This window comes from Cibotium barometz, chromosome 19, assembly GCF_041138505.1.
Source record: "Cibotium barometz isolate CiBa-2024 chromosome 19, ASM4113850v1, whole genome shotgun sequence".
NCBI classification, from domain to species: Eukaryota; Viridiplantae; Streptophyta; class Polypodiopsida; order Cyatheales; family Cibotiaceae; genus Cibotium; species Cibotium barometz.
In genome coordinates this window covers 46,176,179-46,195,086 of record NC_141064.1, presented here as the reverse complement: position 1 = coordinate 46,195,086, position 18,908 = coordinate 46,176,179, and the positions used below count along the sequence as shown (strand labels likewise).

Genomic DNA, 18,908 nt, shown 5'->3' with positions numbered 1-18,908 from the left:
AATCTTGCAACTATCTAGGGTGTAATTATGGGGCCTAGTGGCTCATTAAAATTAGGAATTGTATGGGGACCTACCCTCTATGTTGGTAGTCCTCTAGAATGAATCCTCTACTCGAAGGACTCCTCTTCGACCAACCGCACCAAAGGAAAAAAGGTTCTCTATCACCAAAACTTTGTCATCAATATCCCCTCATCTCTAATGTGTTGATGACACCACCAAAGGTCATCATTATTGAGAGCTAACAAAGTAATGCATTGATGTAACCTCAATACTGGTAGTCCATACATATATTGTTAATCCACACCTAATCATCAATTCTACCTGAACTGACACAAACACTAGTGCTTGTTTGCAAGCTCATGGCAAGAAGGGTGTCAAAACCTTTAGGTCCACCAAAGAAGGTTACTCTACCACACAAATCATTGTCCCTATATCTATGAAGTATCAAATGATGGGTGGGAAAATAGTTACTTTAGCTCAAGGCTACTATGAGGGTAGAAATCCAATTTGGAAACCTTGCAAACCTAGGCCACGCACAACATAAATCTCAAAGGTCTAGAAAGAATGGTACCCAGCTCTATCGCTTCCATAACAACCCTCAACACCAATCTCTATCAACTCAAATGTTGTGGGTTTCAAGCTATTATGCAGGTATTGTTTAAGTGTGAATATCCATAATGCCCCTTAAGATTGCATAAAGGAAGAAACCGCAACAGCAAAAACAACTCCTAATTCAGGAGATATAGAAAAGATGGGTTCCACATGTCTACTCCATGCTCAAGGGTACCATGAAGGCAATTCCTTCATATGACTGCCTAAAGAAATCAACAAAAAGAAGGGTATCATGAAGGTGATTCCTTCATATGGGTGCACAAAGAAATCAAGGGTATCATGAAAGAAAATTTCTTCATATGGGTACCTAAAGAAATCAAGGGTATCATGAAGGAAATTTCTTCATATGGGTACCTAAAGAAATCAACCAAGTTAGTAACAAGCACATGAAAGCCTCACTTGGTATGAGGCCCAAAGCAACAACAAGCAGTTCACAAGAACTCTCTACCCAAAATGGAGGAGCCACAATAACCTCCCTTGCACTCCACTCAACAAGGACAACCATAAGGTAACCTCTACCCAAAATGGAGGGGCCACAATAACCTCCTTGCACTTGACAACCATCATGTAACTCAAAGCTTCAACATCCTTGGCTACTATTACATCCATAATGGACTTGACCAAGTGTAGAATGTATGTTAATTTGCTTTTTGAGCTAGCATCATATGTTGGAGAAGCTTAGGAATAGAAACAACTAAAAACATCAAAACCAACTTAAACCATGCACATTTACACCACATGCATGCAAAATTGCATGTGCATGCACCCATCCACACATCTATATGAATTTGCACATGCGTAGGTGTGTGCATGCACCTTTGCATTTCTCTATCGCTTCCATAATAACCGTCGACACCAATCTCTATCAACTCAAATGCTGTGGGTTTCAAGCTATTATGAAGGTAATGTTTAAGTGTGAATATCCATAAGGCTCCTTAAGAGTGCATAAAGGAAGAAACCTCAACAGTAGAAACAACTCCTAATTTAGGAGATTTAGAGAAGATGGGTTCCACATGTCTACTCCATGCTCAAGGGTACCATGAAGGCAATTCCTTCATATGGGTGCCTAAAGAAATCAACAAAAAGAAGGGTATCATGAAGGCGATTCCTTCATATGGGTGCATAAAGAAATCAAGGGCATCATGAAGGAAATTTCTTCATATATGGGTACCTAAAGAAATCAAGGGTATCATGAAGGAAATTTCTTCATATAGGTACCTAAATAAGTCAATCAAGTTAGTAACAAGGACACGAAAGTCTCACTTGGTGTGAGGCCAAAGCAACAACAAGCAGTTCACAAGAACTCTCTACCCAAAATGGAGGAGCAAAATAACCTCCTTGCACTCCACTCAACAAGGAAAAACTCTCTACCCAAAATGGAGGGGCCACAATAACCTCCTTACACTCGATAACCACTAGGTAACTCAAAGCTTCAACATCCTTGCCTACTATTACATCCATAATGGACTTGACCAAGTGTATAATATATGTTAATCTACTTTTTGAGCTACCATCATATGTTGGAGAAGCTTAGAATTAGAAACAAGAACCCAATCTCAAAAAAACAAGAAGCTTAGGAACATAAATAAGAACTCAATCTCAAGAACCCATAATATATGTCAATCCATTTTTTGAGCTAGCATCATATGTTGGAGAAGCTTAGGAACAGAAACAAGAACCTAGTCTCTCAAAAAGGAGGGTAGCCACAAGACAACCACCAGAACACAGCTTAGGTGTGCACATAAGGACCTATGCAAGTATTTATAAATTGGATGGAAAAGAACTAGAAATTTACAGATATTAAATGAAAGGTCTAAATAAAGGTCTACATTTTCATCACTATGAAAACCTTTTCTCTCAAGTGTGAAAGTCGTTCATAATGGAGTTGATGGAGATCTATAAATCTTACCTCTTTCGAGCCTCATCATCAAAACTTTAATCCACAAAAAATTTCATGAGATGTTCACACCATCAATATTACATTTGTTTTTACGCTGTGAAAACCTAGACTAGTTTTTTCTTACCAAAACATAAAAATGATGCTTAACAAAAAATGATGTGCTAGGGGATAATTACAGATCTCAATTAGCCATTTCCCCAAGCAATTAGCACTTTTTTAAAAACTATGGTTTTTCAAATTGTGAAATGTAGATTGGTTTTCTCACATAAATATCAATCATGGCAGAAACACCAAAAACACTCATCTACCACTTTATAACTTGATAAATGTCAAGATTAGTCAACAATCAAAGAGAAAAAAAGTCTTTGCACTGTAAAATCATTTGGTTTTTCAGGTTAGAGTAGTCGTAATTATATGAAAACAAATCCTCATTCTATGTTCCGATTCACCCTTTCCATACACAATATGAGACAATATACAAATTATGTTGCAAATTATCAACTACATAGATGCATCAAAACCTGCCCTCAAAAACCCATTTTAATCGTGGCATCCGCTACTTTCAACCCTTACGAGCGGTAATTAAAGCAAAGATTAGCAGAACTTGGATTGGGTTGATCAGTTGAAATCAGGCTCAAAACATTATTTAGGATATACTAATTATGCGAAGGAGGGCCTCGTAACGCGCCGTGAGCCAACCACGACGCAGGCATCATCATCTCCTCCGGCGTTAGACTAAGAATGCAGCCTGCATGCAAATTAAGCAGATCATGAAACCATATTAATGCTAAACCAACAACATAATAATGCGCTAAAGCAATCGATGCGTCCAGTAATTAAGCAAACTAGCTGGACCTAATTGCGAGGAGGGAATTAAAGAGGGGGGTGATTACCCATCGTTGCTGCATGGGTGTTTCCAAGGGCCGGGGGGAGGATCCCTGTGAAGGTGGAGAAGCGGCCGGTTTTTTGGATTTGGGAAGGAGGGATGGGTGTATGTTAGGCAGCACTCCTCCGCAGGGTATGGTCACACATGCCAAGAGCTTGCTGAGCTCCACATCGTGCCTAACGGCAAGCTGTATGTGGCGAGGAGTGATCCTATGCTTGCTGTTCTCACGTGCAGCGTTGCCAGCAATCTCGAGAACCTTGCAAACGACAGAGAGAGACACACAGACAGAAGCACGCACGCCACGCCACGCCACGCAGCATAGTTAGCCGGATTCACCACATGAAATATGCAGTCGAGCAGCTACATGAGGAATTAGATCGGCGCAGAGTTAATTAGCCCTCCATGCCTTGCCACCTTCGATTAAATTTAATGCTATTAATCATGCTTATTGCGTGTCACCCTAATTTAATTACCTCCGCCGTGAGATACTCTAGAACTCCAGCAAGATAGACCGCAGCAGCAACTCCTATTCGCGTCGCATAGTTTCCTCGCTTGAGATACCTTCTAAACCGCCCCACAGGGAATTCCAGCCCAGCTCTCTCACTGTTGCTCTTTGCTTTCTTCCTCATCCTTCTCATTATCCTAACGATGGCAGATTTATCTCGAACACACAGTACTTTGCCTATACTCACAGTTCTCTAGCAAACGCGCCTGCCTTTTATAGACAGACTGATCTGGAGCTTCTCTTGTAGCTGCCCTCTGCACGCGGGAGCTAATCATGGTAGTGTATAGTTTTCCTGCGTAGTAAGAAACCTCAGATCGATTAGACCTTAACCTTCATTCACCTGCTTGGCTTGTCCTCACTCCTTAAGTTACCATGAGTATACATTTTTCCTTCGTGTAGACGGGTCACTTCGCAGGCACGTTCCTGTACCCATGCGATGTTGCGAAAAACATTCTTTTTACAACAAATTCCAAAACTCTCTACACGAATTTTAACAAAATTTTAAAAAATACTTTTCATAATAACCAAAAACAAAATAAAAAAACCTTCATGTCTAAAACTATGCCTTCATTAAAAAAACCTTTTAACATGCTACATTGAACATTCAAAGCACAAAAACACAACCAAACAAAAAATACCATTCATATATCATGAAATAAGAAATCTAAAAAAGAAACTTAAATGGTTGCTTGATAAAACTATCTTGAGGTGATTACGAAGAAGCATCTAGACACATCTTTAAAATTTTATTATTTTTAAAAAATTCATATCACACGTAAGCCTTGAATACTAAGGCTTTCATTTCTATTCAACCTACTCCTAAGGTTTTACTACTACAAAATTTGGACCCATATTCTTGCCACCTTTAATTAAATTAATGCTATTAATATTATTATAAAATTTACCTTTGTCGTAAGATACTCTAGAGCAAGCCTTAGATTGGGGTAGCAACTCCTATTCGCATTGCATAGTTTCCTCACTTGAGATACCTTCTAAACAGCCCCACACAGAATTCTCGCCCAGCCCTCTCACTCTTGCTCTTTGTTTTCCTTCTCATCCTTCTCATTATCCTAGCGATGGAAATCTCCAACAACATTCCAATACACAGTTTGCCAATACTTATAGTTCTCTAGTAAATGTGCCTTTTATAGACAGACTCTGGAGCTTTGCTTGCAGTCCTCGTTGTCTGCACGTAGGATAGTATATGCTTTCCTGTGTAAGTAACCTCTGGTAGATTAGACCTTAACCTTCATTCACCTGCTTTTTGTCCTCACTCCTTCAGTTACAATGAGTATATATTTTTCCTTCATGTAGATGGTACACTTAGCAGCAGGCATGTTATTGTACCCATGTGATGCTTAATGTCCACTAAAAATAATTTTTATAATAAATTCCAAAACTCTCTAAACTTCTGCTTCCATAATTTTAACAAAAATCCTTGGATTTTTAAAAACTCTTTTCATAATAATATAAACAAAAACAAAAAACCTTCACGTCTAAAGGTCTACCTTCAAAAACCTTTTAACATGCTACATTGAACATTCAAAGCACAAAAACAACCAAACAAAAAATACCATTCATATCATGAAATAAAAAATCTTAAAAGGAAACTTAAATGGCTAGTTTGATGAAATGCTCATGAAATGATGGGTTGAATTAGAGGTACTTAGCACCTTTGGGAATTTTTAGAATCAAGGAGTGGTGGTGTTATGCACAACATGGAAAATCCTAATGAGGTTTTGGTGTAAATTGTAAAACTTGAGGACATATTCGACTAGTAGAGCTTGCCTTACATGATTGCTTATCTGCTTAAGAGAGTTATCTATAACAATAGAAGAAGCTAACCATCCACACATCAAGGGCAAGCTTGATGCAGTTTTGGTGGAGTTGGGAGCTTCTACATGTAAACGACCCTAAAACAATTGTTGAGAATGTAAAGAAGAGGCTAACTATCTTTTTTGTGTTTATTGATGGATGGTAGTGGTGATTTTATATGCTACTTAGAGCATGACATAGCTTGCTCATCAATACTGAAAGAATGATGAAAAGCCAACCACAAAGAAGCTTTCATTAGACAATGCTTGAAAAACTTAGTCCACAACACTCAAATTTGAACTCTAATCATAACCCTTAGTGCCACATGGCTATGGTGAGATGGGAGATCTCATGGTTTATCTTTCTTTCAGTTGAGATGATGAGGGGGAAAAGGGAGCACAAGAGAGAGTACGAGAGGGAAGGTTGGATATGGTTGGAAAATATCATTTCTTCATTACAAAGGAACCGATCACTACAAACTGAATGAGGGTATAACATAAAAAATAACATGATTTTTATAACTACAAGTCTAGTAAAATGCGGGGCTATTTTGCTACTACGGCCACTACTATTTTTGCTACAAAATGGGATCTCTAATATGAGTAGCGATTATTTTATCAGCGAAATATCATTATCAAGAAGGGTAATTTCACTGCTCAGGCAATGAAATATCACTGCGACAGCATAATTTTCAGTGTTGGTGGGTAGCGATATTTCATTGCTTTAATTGTTGCTCATAGCAATGACAAGGTGCCAAAAAAAAACAAAGCTGGGGCAGACTAGGGAGTCATCACAGGACTCCCCAGTTTGCCCCAAACAGTTTGCACCAATCCAATAAAAGAGATAGTAAGATAGTAAAACTCAAAAGCATAAAAGAAAGAAGTGAGTACAAAATGGTTTTTATTCATTGGTAAATTGAAATATTCATATACATGGGCTTTAGCCATATGGCTAGCCATTTACAAAATAAAGCATAAAGTAAAAAGGATGACTAATTATCCTCCTCACTAGAATCCTCCGGCTTATCTTCATCGTCACTTGCTTTGCGTTCCTCTTGTGCATAGTCTGGATATTTATCTTTTTTTTTCATCCTACATACATGCACACAAGATTGATTTAACTATAAAATAATATAAAAGAACATATAGATAAGAAAAGGGCTTATGCATTACTCACCTTGTCAGCTTTAGTTCCCAAAATGAACTCGTTCAAGAAAATGCCTCGCACACACATCTAGGCTCAAAATTGTTTTTGAGAGGCTCTATACCCATAATCATATTCTTGTTTTGTTGGGTAACACCTAATCACCTCCCTCTAAAAAATAACAGCATAAAAGATTAAATCAGATTAAAGCAAAGAGTAAAGTTAAAGACTAAAATAGATTAAATTAAAGAGAAGTGTAAAGTATACATTTACAAAGCATGTAATAACGGCGGATGTCTCTCCCGAATCCCTCTACTATCCATGACAAGTGACCCGTCCACATCTATGCCATATGGTAACTCATGTGGATCATGTGGTGGTATCGCTCTCCTTGGGGATGGCTCATAAGTGTGGGATGATAAATCCCCCCTCTCGTGTTGGGGAGATGTTGTGGGAGACTTAGTTATGCTTCTCCCAAAGCAAAAGCACCCTGATCCCCCACCTACTACATCTACTAAACCCCCTAGAGTCCCTACGTCAATGTGGTGAAGATGGACATGATGGAGCATGGGGTTGGGTCTAGTCGATGTGGGCCTAATCAATTGTAGTGTAGGCTCATCACATCCATAGCGTGATGGGCATGTACCATACAAAGGAGTAGATTGGCCATGTGGAGTAGTCTCGTAAAATGGAGTAGATTGGCTTGATGGTATGTTGGGCCTACATATTCCAGTGCATGATACTCAATGCTCAAACGCATCATGCTTGGAAGTGCTTGTGGAGAAGATGGAGAGGATGGTTGGAAACACCCTCTACACAAGTTTTGGCTTTTGGCGCTTGGTGGATAAGATGGAGAGGATGGTTGGCAACACCACCCTACACACAAGTTTTGGTTTTTGGCACTTTGCACATCACTTTTTTGCTAGTTAGTAGCGTACTTTTGTTGCTAAGCAGTGAAAAAACACAATGCAATGTCAATACTGCACTACCATTATTACCTTTTTTTTCCCTTTTGTATTAATATACATACTTTTTTTTTGTAACCAGCTCTTTTTTGTCTTTGTCTTCTACTCTAGTTTTTTTTTTGTTACCACCTCTTTTTTGTTAACATATTCATTTTCTATCTGTAATTATTTTTTTCCCAGTATACCAATGTTTTCTTTCAACTATTACTGCTGCCCTCACTACAAGAGAATGAGAACGTAGATGCACAATATAGACGCACAAACTAGAGAGAGATGGAAATGAGAGAGGGACCATGGGAGAATTTGCGATTTGCCAGGGTTTACGTGGCTATATGCGTATCTATAAGCATAGACGCGCCCATAGACATGAGTATAGACGCTCTGTTAAAAAATATTTCGAATAATCTTGCCCGCGTTGACGTCGCAACTATTTTCGCTTCCCTTCCCGCTGGTCCCTGTGTTGTACCTCTTCTTCATGATGGCTGCACCTCACCCTTTGTCCTCTCCTCACAAAGTCTCCTCCCAAGTCTGATTCCTCACAAGGTAATCTCTATCCCACTTGTCTCTCCCACCTCTTCATATATTCATGGTTTTTGAATAGTATGTTTAGAATTAGGGTTTTTTATCTTCACTCTCTCTTTCTCTTTCTCTCATGCATAAGCTTCTTATGTTTAAACTTTTTGAATGGTATTCTCTTCTCTATCTCTCTCTCTCTCTCTCTTTCTTATGCATAAGCCTAAGAGGCTGATGCATAAGAGGCCTCTTATGCATAAGAGGCTTATACTTAAACCTCTTATGCATAAGAGGCATAAAAGGCTTATGCATAAGAGGCCTCTTATGCATAAGAGGCCTCTTATGCATAAGAGGCTTATACTTAAACCTCCTTATGCATAAGGCTTAAACCTCCTTGTGTATCCATGCTATTCACACTTGTAGGGTTTTGTATTACTAATTCTTTTCTCAACTATTTGTTTTGTTTTGTAGGTCTTATAATCCTCTCTATCAACTTTACCAAAAAGAGGTAAATGCTTTTCTCTCTTTCTTCTCTTTTCGATTTTGTATGTATGCATTAGGTTCTTAGGGCTTTTGTATGTATGCATTACTAATCTTTTCCTCACCTTTTTGTTTTTGGTTTTGTAGGTCTTCTAATCTTCTCTTTCAACATCACCAAAAAGAGGTAAGTGCTTTCCTATCTTTCCTATCTTTTTATCCTCTCTTTGCTCTATTTTTATCTACCAAAAAGAGGGGTTTTATTTTGTAGGTTCCGATTTGCATAGAGCTTAATCTATGAATAGAGCTCTAATCATAGAGCTTAATCTATGAATAGAGAAGAGCTTAATCTATGCATTAAGCTCTATTTGTAGAGCTTAATGCATAGATTAAGCTCTATGCATGCATTCATAATGCATAGAGATCTATGCATAGATAAAGCTCTATGCATAGAGCTTAATCTTTTTGATTTTGTATATATGCATTAGGTTCTTAGGGCTTTTGTATGTATGCATTACTAATTCTTTCCTCACCCTTTTGTTGGTTTTGTAGGTCTTTTGATCTTCTCTTTCAACATCACCAAAAAGAGGTAAGTGTTTTCCTATCTTAATCTTATGCATGCACAGAGCTTAATCTATGCATGCATTAAGCTCTATGCATAGTGCTAGGGTACGGTTTAGTTTAGGCTAGCGTGGCTTGCATAGTGCTTTATGCATAAGCCTCATGCATAGCTTTATGCATAAGGCTTCATGCATAGCTTTATGCATAGGCTTTATGCATAAGGCCTCATACATACTTTATATATAAGCCTTATGCATAAGCCTTATATGCATAATTCTTTATGCATAAGGCCTCATGTATAGCTTTATTCTTAAAGCTTTATGCATAAGGCCTCATGCATGATTTATGCATAAGCTTTAGCATATCTTGCATAAGGCCTGCATAGCGGCATAGTTTGCATAAGGCTTGCATAGCGGTAGAGCTTGCATAAGCTTTAGCATAGCTTGCATAAAATTCTGTATGTATGTATTACTAATCCTTTCCTCACCTTTTTGTTGGTTTTGTAGGTCTTCATATCCTCTCTTTCAACATCACGAAAAAGAGGAAAGTGCTTTTCTCTCTTACCTCTATTATTATTGCACCCTTGGGTGCTGGGGATTTGTTTTGTAGGTTTGTGCATAAGCTTTATGCATAAGGCCTCATGCATAGCTTTATGCACAAGACCTCATGCATAGCTTTATGCATACTTTACGCATAAGGCCTCATGCATCTTTATTATGCATAAGGCCTCATGCATAAAGTATTATGCTTGAAGCTTTATGCATAAGGCCTCATGCATGCTTTATCCATAAGCTTTAGTATAGTTTGCATAAGGCTTGCATAGCAGCATAGTTTGCATAAGGCTTACATAGCGGCATAGCTTGCATAAGCTTTTGTATCTATGCATAGAGCTCTATGCATGCATTAAGCTTTGTGCATAGAGCTTAATCTTTTTGATTTTGTATGTATGCATTAGGTTCTTAGGGCTTTTGTATGTATGCATTACTAATCCTTTCCTCACCCTTTTATTGGTTTTTGTAGGTCTTCTAATCTTCTCTTTCAACATCATCAAAAAGAGGTAAGTGCTTTCCTATCTTTCCTATCTTTCCTCTCTTTCCTATCTTTTTATCCTCTCTTTCCTCTATTTTTATCTACCAAAAAGAGGGGTTTTGTTTTGTAGGTCCTCTATATGCATAGAGCTTAATCTATGAATAGAGCTCTAATCATAGAGCTTAATCTATGCATTAAGCTCTATTTATAGAGCTTAATGCATAAATTAACTCTATACATGCATTCATAATGCATAGAGATCTATGCATAGACCTCTATGCATGCATTAAGCTTTATGCATGCATGCTTAATGCATAGTGCCGGGGTACGGTTTAGTTTAGGCTAGTGTGGCTTGCATAGTGCTTTATATGCATAAGCCTTATGCATAGCTTTATACATAAGGCCTCATGCATAGCTTTATGCATAAGGCCTCATGCATGCTGTATGCATAAGCCTTATGCATAAGCTTTATGTATAAGGCCTCATGCATAAAGCATTATGTTTAAAGCTTTATGCATAAGCTTTAGCATAGCTTGCATAAGGCTTGCATAGCGGCATAGTTTGCATAAGGCTTGCATAGTTGCAAAGCTTTAGCATAGCTTGCATAAGCTTTTGTATGTATGCATTACTAATCCTTTTCTCACCCTTTTGTTGGTTTTGTAGGTCCTCTAATCCTCTCTTTCAACATAACGAAAAAGAGGTAAGTGCTTTTCTATCTTTCCTCTATTATTATTGCAGCCTTGGGTGCTGGGAACTTATTTTGTAGGTTTGTTTTATAGGTTTATTTTTGTACCTTAAATCAGAGAGCTGCCTGTGTATAAAATTCAGCTGCATGTGCATAAAATGCAGCTATACATCTGCACAGGCAGCTCTTTGGGAGAAAACTTTAATTCCAGAGCGCTTCTATGGATGCGTCTATATGCACGTCTATAGGTGCATCTACTATAGGTGCATCTACTATAGGTGCATCTATATACGTGTCTATATCATGTCTATAGGTGCATCTATAGGTGTGTCTATATACACGTCTATAGGCACGTCTATAGGCACTTCTATAAGCGCATCTATGATATAGACGTGCCTATAGATGCGCATATAGACGCGCATATAGACACGCTTATAGATGTCTATTAGTAGACACACTTATAGACGCCTGTTAGTAGATGCGCTTTTAGTCGCTCTTATAAACGCGCCCGTAACATTTTAAACCACGTTGTCAAAACACATCTATAAACGCGCCTACGATTGCTTTTCCTTGTAGTGTCTCAACAGCAAAAAATGCTAATCAATAGCAAGAAATGTTGCTCAACAGTGAAAATAATGTTGTGGAGCAGTGTAATTTTGCTATTGAGTAGTGTTAATGAGTCTTGACATTCCCACTTGCAAAACGCTACTACGTCCACAACGTGTTATAGTGTATTGCTTACTTTTCTTCTGCTCCAATGGCTATGTCATATTTCACATTTCTTTCACAATTGGCATAGAGACAACATCATAGGATCAACTATACATTTCTTTCACAAGTGGAACAAGAACAATAGTAGAGGATCAAAGAGAATATGTGCATGTATACATACATACATACATACATACATACATGTATATATATATATATATATATATATATATATATAAGGGGTGATTTCAAGGTGGTGGGATCGTGGTACTAGGAACACAAAGCTATAAGTTAAAGTAAAAGAAGAAAGAGGAGGGAAAGTGAAAGATTTTCATATCATAATAATAAGTTTATATCACATTAAATTATCTCTTACCATCTCATTAGTAAAACCTATCCTTAGAGTTAAGTCTTTGGGTCACACACACACACGTATATATATATATATATGTGTGTGTGTGTACATACATACATACACACACACACACACACATGTATGTATACATATATGATAACTTAATAAAAATTATAATATTACATATAAATTTAAAAATATTCTACACCCTTCCAATGTAGATTGAGAAAATGTATATTTTCTTCTTTGTCGGTCAAAAAAATGTATATTACTAAAATATGCAATTCATAATAACCTTTTGTTTTTATTTTTGAAGGTTGATTCCCAAAAGCTTTCATTCACCTCACAGTAAACCTCATTTTTTTGTGAACACTACACATGTGTAGTCTTTGCACCCTTACATTCTTAAGGCCTTAACACATAATATCACACAGACTTCTCGAGCTCTCAGTAAAAACTAAATGTACGCAAGGTGATGGAGAGGGAGAGTCATCATCCATAACCTTTATTAACGAGTTTTTTTTAAATGCTACTTGAGATTTGTAAATTCCCTTAGTTTTCATGTCATATATTGGTTAATTTCAAATACACCATAGAGCTTATTCTCTCAACTCCTTATGTTTCCTAAATTCCCTTTGTACATATTGTTTAATTGTAAATACACCATAGAGCTCCTTCTTAACTCCTTATGTTTCCTAAATTCCCTTCATACATCGTATACTAGTTAATTTCTAATATACATCTCTTCAACTCCTTCAACATTTCCCAAATGGGTAGTTTGATATCTTTTCAACTATTTTTCCAACCAATTAAAATTAAGGTAATGCTTCAAGGTAACTAAGATTTAGTACAAACAAATTATAGAGATTATAACTAATTTTTAAAATTTCAACTACCAAAAGTATAATAAAAGCCCTCTAGGCTCTAGCCTAGTGGTTGTAGCCATATTTGGTAGTGATGTGTGCACTAGGACGAGCTGGGGCACTTTTTCTCTTTTTTAGGAGGTTTTTTTCCCCATGCTAGTATACACCCATCTTGGGGTATACTTATCATCTTTGTACATCAAACATTTGTTATCTATCTATCATCTCATTGTGTACTCCCTTGAGCTTCTCCAATGTGTTTGTGTGTATTCCTATAACCCTATTTTCAACATTTTGTATTAGAGTATAAGCTTCTCATCCTTGTTGGCTGTTGCCTACCCTTCACCCCCTGAGTGACTTGTCTTCTTGATCAAGGAGCCCTTCTTGCCCTCGTTGGTTGTTGGTTGTTGCCTACCCTTCACCCCCTGAGTCACTTGTCTTCTCGGAAAAGAAAGATAACCTTGAAGTGTGTAATACTTTGTATTGTAGTTTTTTGGTCACATTTTTGATCCTGGCAGGTTTTGGGGGCCGTTTGTGCAGTTTTCGGTTCTTCTGGAGACATCTTCGAGAACCAGATTTGCACTATTCTTTGTCACATTCTAGAGTAGTATTATCAGATTTACTACAGATGGGTGTGAAAATACACATGAAAGCATCGTCAGATACTCATAACATTGCTTCTTATCTACGAGCTACACTTCAACGAGACAACGATCTCTACATCTTACGAGTAAAATTTCTGCTCACTTTACTCTGCATTTCTTTCATACAGCTTGCAAGTGTCCATTGTTAGTGGTCTTATTAGAAACCACCTAGGTTTCATAAAGGATTACTTAGCACTTGTTGTTGGAGATTTCTTGATTACTTGCTTGGGTTTTACCAGAAATGGCAGATAGTGATGGATTTTAGATGTTATTCGTGCTGAGAAAAAGCTTGACGGGACCAACTATCCGTTATGGTCCTATATGATGTGAAATATATTGGTAGCCAAAGGGCTATGCAATGTTGTGGTTGGTATTGAGAAACATTGATGGCTCTGGGAGGAGAACCTGCCTCTAAGCCTAGATACTTGCTTGGGTATTACCAAAAATGGCAGATAGTGATGCATTTTAGATGTTATTCTTGCTGAGAAAAAGCTTGATAGGACCAACTATCCGTTATGGTCCTATATGATGTGACATATATTGGTAGCCAAAGGGTTATTGAATGTTGTGGTTGATATTGAGAAATGTTGATGGCTCTGGGAGAACCTACCTCTATAGCTTTGTTTGAAGCATACCACTATGAGGAGGAAACTACCACTGCACTAGAACCCATCAGAAACACCAAATGAAGACACCAGTACACCCATCTGATGTCCCCTGAACCTCAGCTGACATAATTGAGCACTTCAGCACCCTCCCAACCTCCCTATCTAGCCCAACTCTCTACTCTAGGTGTCCTCTCAAGTCAGCATAGGCCTTGAGGACCTCAGATGTTCCACCTTAGAACCTCTCTTGACCACAGCTGACAACCTGTTGACTAAAATCATCTCCAACTGCCACAGATAAATTAGATATGAATTTTCTTTTGCTTCCAAATTTTGATGGCTCACCCCAGTCCAAAATGAATCCTCTAGGATCCTCTAGGATCCTCTAGGATCAGTTGACCCTATATTCTCAACCCTAGGATCTTCTTGGACCCTCTATCGACTCTCTTATGCTCCGTCTCTAACTGAACCTGTCCAAATTCTTCCTCACACCTGACTAACTCAGAACCTATATTTGACACATAATCTTCTCCAAATATCCTCTCACTCACAAATGCCCTCAGACTCCTCTCACCTTGCAAGCATACCACACACTTGGCTCTCTGCTGACCCACAACTGCCTCTGAATGATTGTCCTCTTTAAGGCTTACTAACCTGACCTAGCTGATTCAAATTTTCTTTGCTCCTTTGGGTCAATTGACACTTATAAACCCACTAGACATTCAAACCAAGCTAGGATCTGACCTTAAAACCACTATGCTGACACTAGCTACACCTAGCTAACTCTCGATAAATTACTCTTTTTCCACTATCCTATCTGACTATTGTCAGCTAACTATTCTACCTATCATGTGAGACCCACAATCATTTCCCCAATCTCAAACAAGTCAGAGTAAGTAATCTACACCATCAATTGGCTATACTAAAGCTCAGCTGATATAGATGGCTGTGTACCTTTCTCAACTAATTCTAACACAGAAGCAGTGTCACAATCATCACACTGGCACACATAGATGCTTCATTCCTCAAACGCAATGAAAACAACCACTCTCACCACAAAAAAACATCAAAGCAAAGAACTAAGTACCCAAACACATCATCTACTTCAGATAGACAAGAAAATACTTCTATCTTAATAGCCTAAGACCTGGGCACATTGAAAGAACCCCATGAGTTATGTGCACACTACGAAAGGTAAGCAAGTCCCATGGGCAGCTGACTTTATTTTGTTGGACCTCCCATTTGGAGGGAGTCTCCAAGGGAGTGCACAGAGGCCTCCATGTTATTGGCTACCACACCTCCAAAGAGAGAACTCTAACATTCACCATTGGATGAAGCAATAGACAATAACCATCATTGGGGACTTATCAATGCTCCGAGCTCTCATCCCTTGAGGTCTCCAAGCTTGCTTCCAAAAGCTTCAATCCTCCAAGCTCCACCTCCACAGTGTCACCATAGAGTAGTGCACACCACCACACAATGAAATCTCTCTCTCACTCTTCTACACATACCTACATAGAAAAGTGACATGCACTAGAGTACACTCTCTCACACACACAAGACAAGGAAAGAGCTCTCATAGCACAAATGGGGATTGTGTCCATTCATTATGAGAAAATGACTTATATACAACTCGCCCTTATTCACACTTGGTTGCCCACAACTTACTACTACTAAGGCCTTGGATGGCCAGTATCTCATAATGTTACAACTTTTATAGTGCCTTTGCATGACACTTATTAATGTCCTCAAATGGAGGAGCATAATTGTTAATCTAAAATGGGATTAACATCCCCCCTACCTGATGTAGGTTCTGTCCTTAGAACCTGTTAACTGGGTCTAAAGACTTGGTCACCCCGATGCCGATAGAAGTATCGGTGACACTAAAGCATTTTTAGGGTTCTTCGGAATGTAGAGTGGGAAGTCGAGAACCCGTTGTCTACCCTGTCTTCAAATGTAACATGCATATAAGCTGGTAGACACCTAAGGGTGATGGTAGTAGAACATCATGCCTCGCTCACTTGGTTCTTGGTTCATATGGTGCGGCGCACGTATCCAAGTCAGCATTTGTTGTCTTTGTTGGGCTATATCTGAAAAAGTTGATGGGAAAAATAATGGAAAGTTGTATCACACGTGAATCTTGCTGCTTTGCATCACGAAACTCAAGTGGTGCCATCCTTTGCTTGACTGGCATATACAGTAGATCCACTCTTTGTGTGGGCGGTGCACATTGGTCATATTGACTATATTCTGGTATGACCAAGTACTCCCTCCGCCACGCTAGCTGCATACCAAAATCTTCAATTCGGGGATTTGCATCATCTGTGATAATGTTGGTATAGCCCTCTCTTGTATGTCTAGGATGTGCTTTTCTCCGTTGGTAGTAACTGATCATGAATGTCACAATCCTGATTTCCAGCAGATCTCCTAAATGAGGGTTAGCCAGCTTTGTGTGTTTTGTGACATTAACCCATAAAGTTCCTTCTCCTGCCACCATTGGCAATAACTCCTCCAATTTTTGCATTGGTGCTGAGAGAGGATATGGCACATAAGGTTGTCGTGTAGATGTGACTACAGAGTAAGCTTTTGGCAATATGCATCTAGTGGGTTCAACTGGTGTGATTTGCATCAACACCTTGAACATCAACTTTGGCTTCAATAATGGATTGCCAGCTTTGATTAAACCTTCTTACTCTGCACATGATAAAGACTCAAGAACAGGGTCCTCAGTATAAGGATGTATGTCATCCTGAGGTTGAATTGGATGTACCTATCTTGAATTGACCTTGGTGGAGATGGGTGGGGTGCCGACAACTCCTCGGGGGCAAAAGTGTCAATGGGAAATTTTAGAGGGATATAAGGGAGACGAGAGAAGATGCAATCCACCTCAGAATTGTTAGTAGAATTAACACTAGGATAAGGATGTAGTAGTTTACTTGCTATAGAGGAAAACACAGGATAAGTGGTAGAAGTGAAAGAACTTTATGTTTCCTCTTTACCCTCTCCAAAACTAGGGAAGGGTAGGTGGGTTTGTTGATTTTCATAAACTCCTGGAGTTCTATGATTTCATAAGGAGTTATATAAGGATATTCAATATCTACTTTATCAGTCATATATGACCATAGTCATCATGGCTTCTAAATGTTTATGTATATAGTGATAAATCTTAAGCATGCCATATGGGTGATAAAGTGTTGATTCAATTAGATTTAAGTGTTGATGTGTGTTATAGACCTCTACTCACCCATGACTAATTATCCATTGATAGCTCCATGCTACAACCTCGTAGTTGCCCAGTGTATTAGGGATATCATTTGGGACAAAAAGGTCAAGTTTGTCGATAGTATTGTCCAAGATGTGTGAGTTTTGTAACACCCGGCACCAACTATGTAGGTTTACACGATGGGATGCATGGGATAGAAGAATATATCACTGGGGTATGTTTAGTACCAAATCCCCCAAAAAATACCCATGATTATAGTTGGGTCTGCATCTCGTTAGAAGTGTGTGTCTCTCTCTCTCAGGTGGCGTAGATCGGAAAACTATGCGTGACCTCTCTCTCAGTTCTCTCTCTCTCTCTCTGTCTCTCTCTCACTCTCAGACTTTGGAGGCCATTGCCTCAAATCGCTTTATATTGAGGCGGTAACAAAGAACCATCTTTAAAATTCTATTATTTTCTTTAAAATCACATCACATGTAAGCCTTAAATCATAAGGCTTTCATTTCTATACAACCTACTTTGAAGGTTTTACTACTATAACTAATTAGTTAATGTGAAAAAAAATTTGGGACCCATATTCTTGCCACCTTTAATGAAATCAATGCTATTAATATTATTGTAAAATTTACCTTTGTCGTGAGATATTCTAGAACTCCAGCAAGCCTTAGATTGGGGTAGCAACTCCTATTCGCATTGCATAGTTTCCTTGCTTGAGATACCTTCTAAACAGCCCCGTAGGGAATTCTAGCCTAGCCTTCTCACTCTTGCTCTTTACTTTCCTTCTCATCTTTCTCATGATCCTAGCGATGGAAAATTTATCTCCAACAACATTCCAATACATAGTTTGCCCATACTCATAGTTCTCTAGCAAATGTGCTTTTTTATAGACAGACTCTGAAGCTTTTCTTGTGGCCCTCGTTTATGCTCACAAGAACTAATCATGATAGTATATGGTTTTCCTGTAACCTCAGGTAGATTAGACCTTAACCTTCATTCACCTACTTGGCTTGTCCCAACTTTTTGCCCTCACTCCTTCAGTTACAAATGAGTATACATTTTTTCTTCGTGTAGATGGTACACTTAGCAGACATATTATTGTACCCATGTGATCCTCAATGTCCACTAAAAACATTTTTTACAATGAAATTCAAAACTCTCTACAAATTTTTCTAGAATTTTAACACGAAATCCTTAGATTTTTAAAAACTCTTTTCTAATAATAAAAACAAAAACAGAAAACCTTCACGTCTAAAACTCTACCTTCAAAAATAAAAACAAAACACCTCCATGTTTAAAACACTACCTTCAAAAACCTTTTAACATGCTACATTGAACATTGAAAGCACAAAAACAACCAAACAAAAAATACCATTCATATCATGAAATAAAAAGTCTTAAAAGGAAACTTAAATGCCTAGT

At 38.3% G+C, this 18,908-nt stretch overlaps 1 protein-coding gene across 1 annotated transcript; it reads right to left on the bottom strand.

The window, feature by feature from the left end:
* Positions 1 to 3,242: 3,242 nt before the first annotated feature.
* Positions 3,243 to 4,027, bottom strand: LOC147628667 (histone H2A-IV-like). The gene is made up of 3 exons (XM_086813081.1): positions 3,872 to 4,027; positions 3,406 to 3,654; positions 3,243 to 3,260 (listed from the first exon to the last, which is right to left on the bottom strand). Exons 1-3 carry the CDS (start codon positions 4,025 to 4,027, stop codon positions 3,243 to 3,245), a joined length of 423 nt encoding a protein of 140 aa, XP_086669207.1.
* Between the last annotated feature and the right edge of the window lie 14,881 nt (positions 4,028 to 18,908).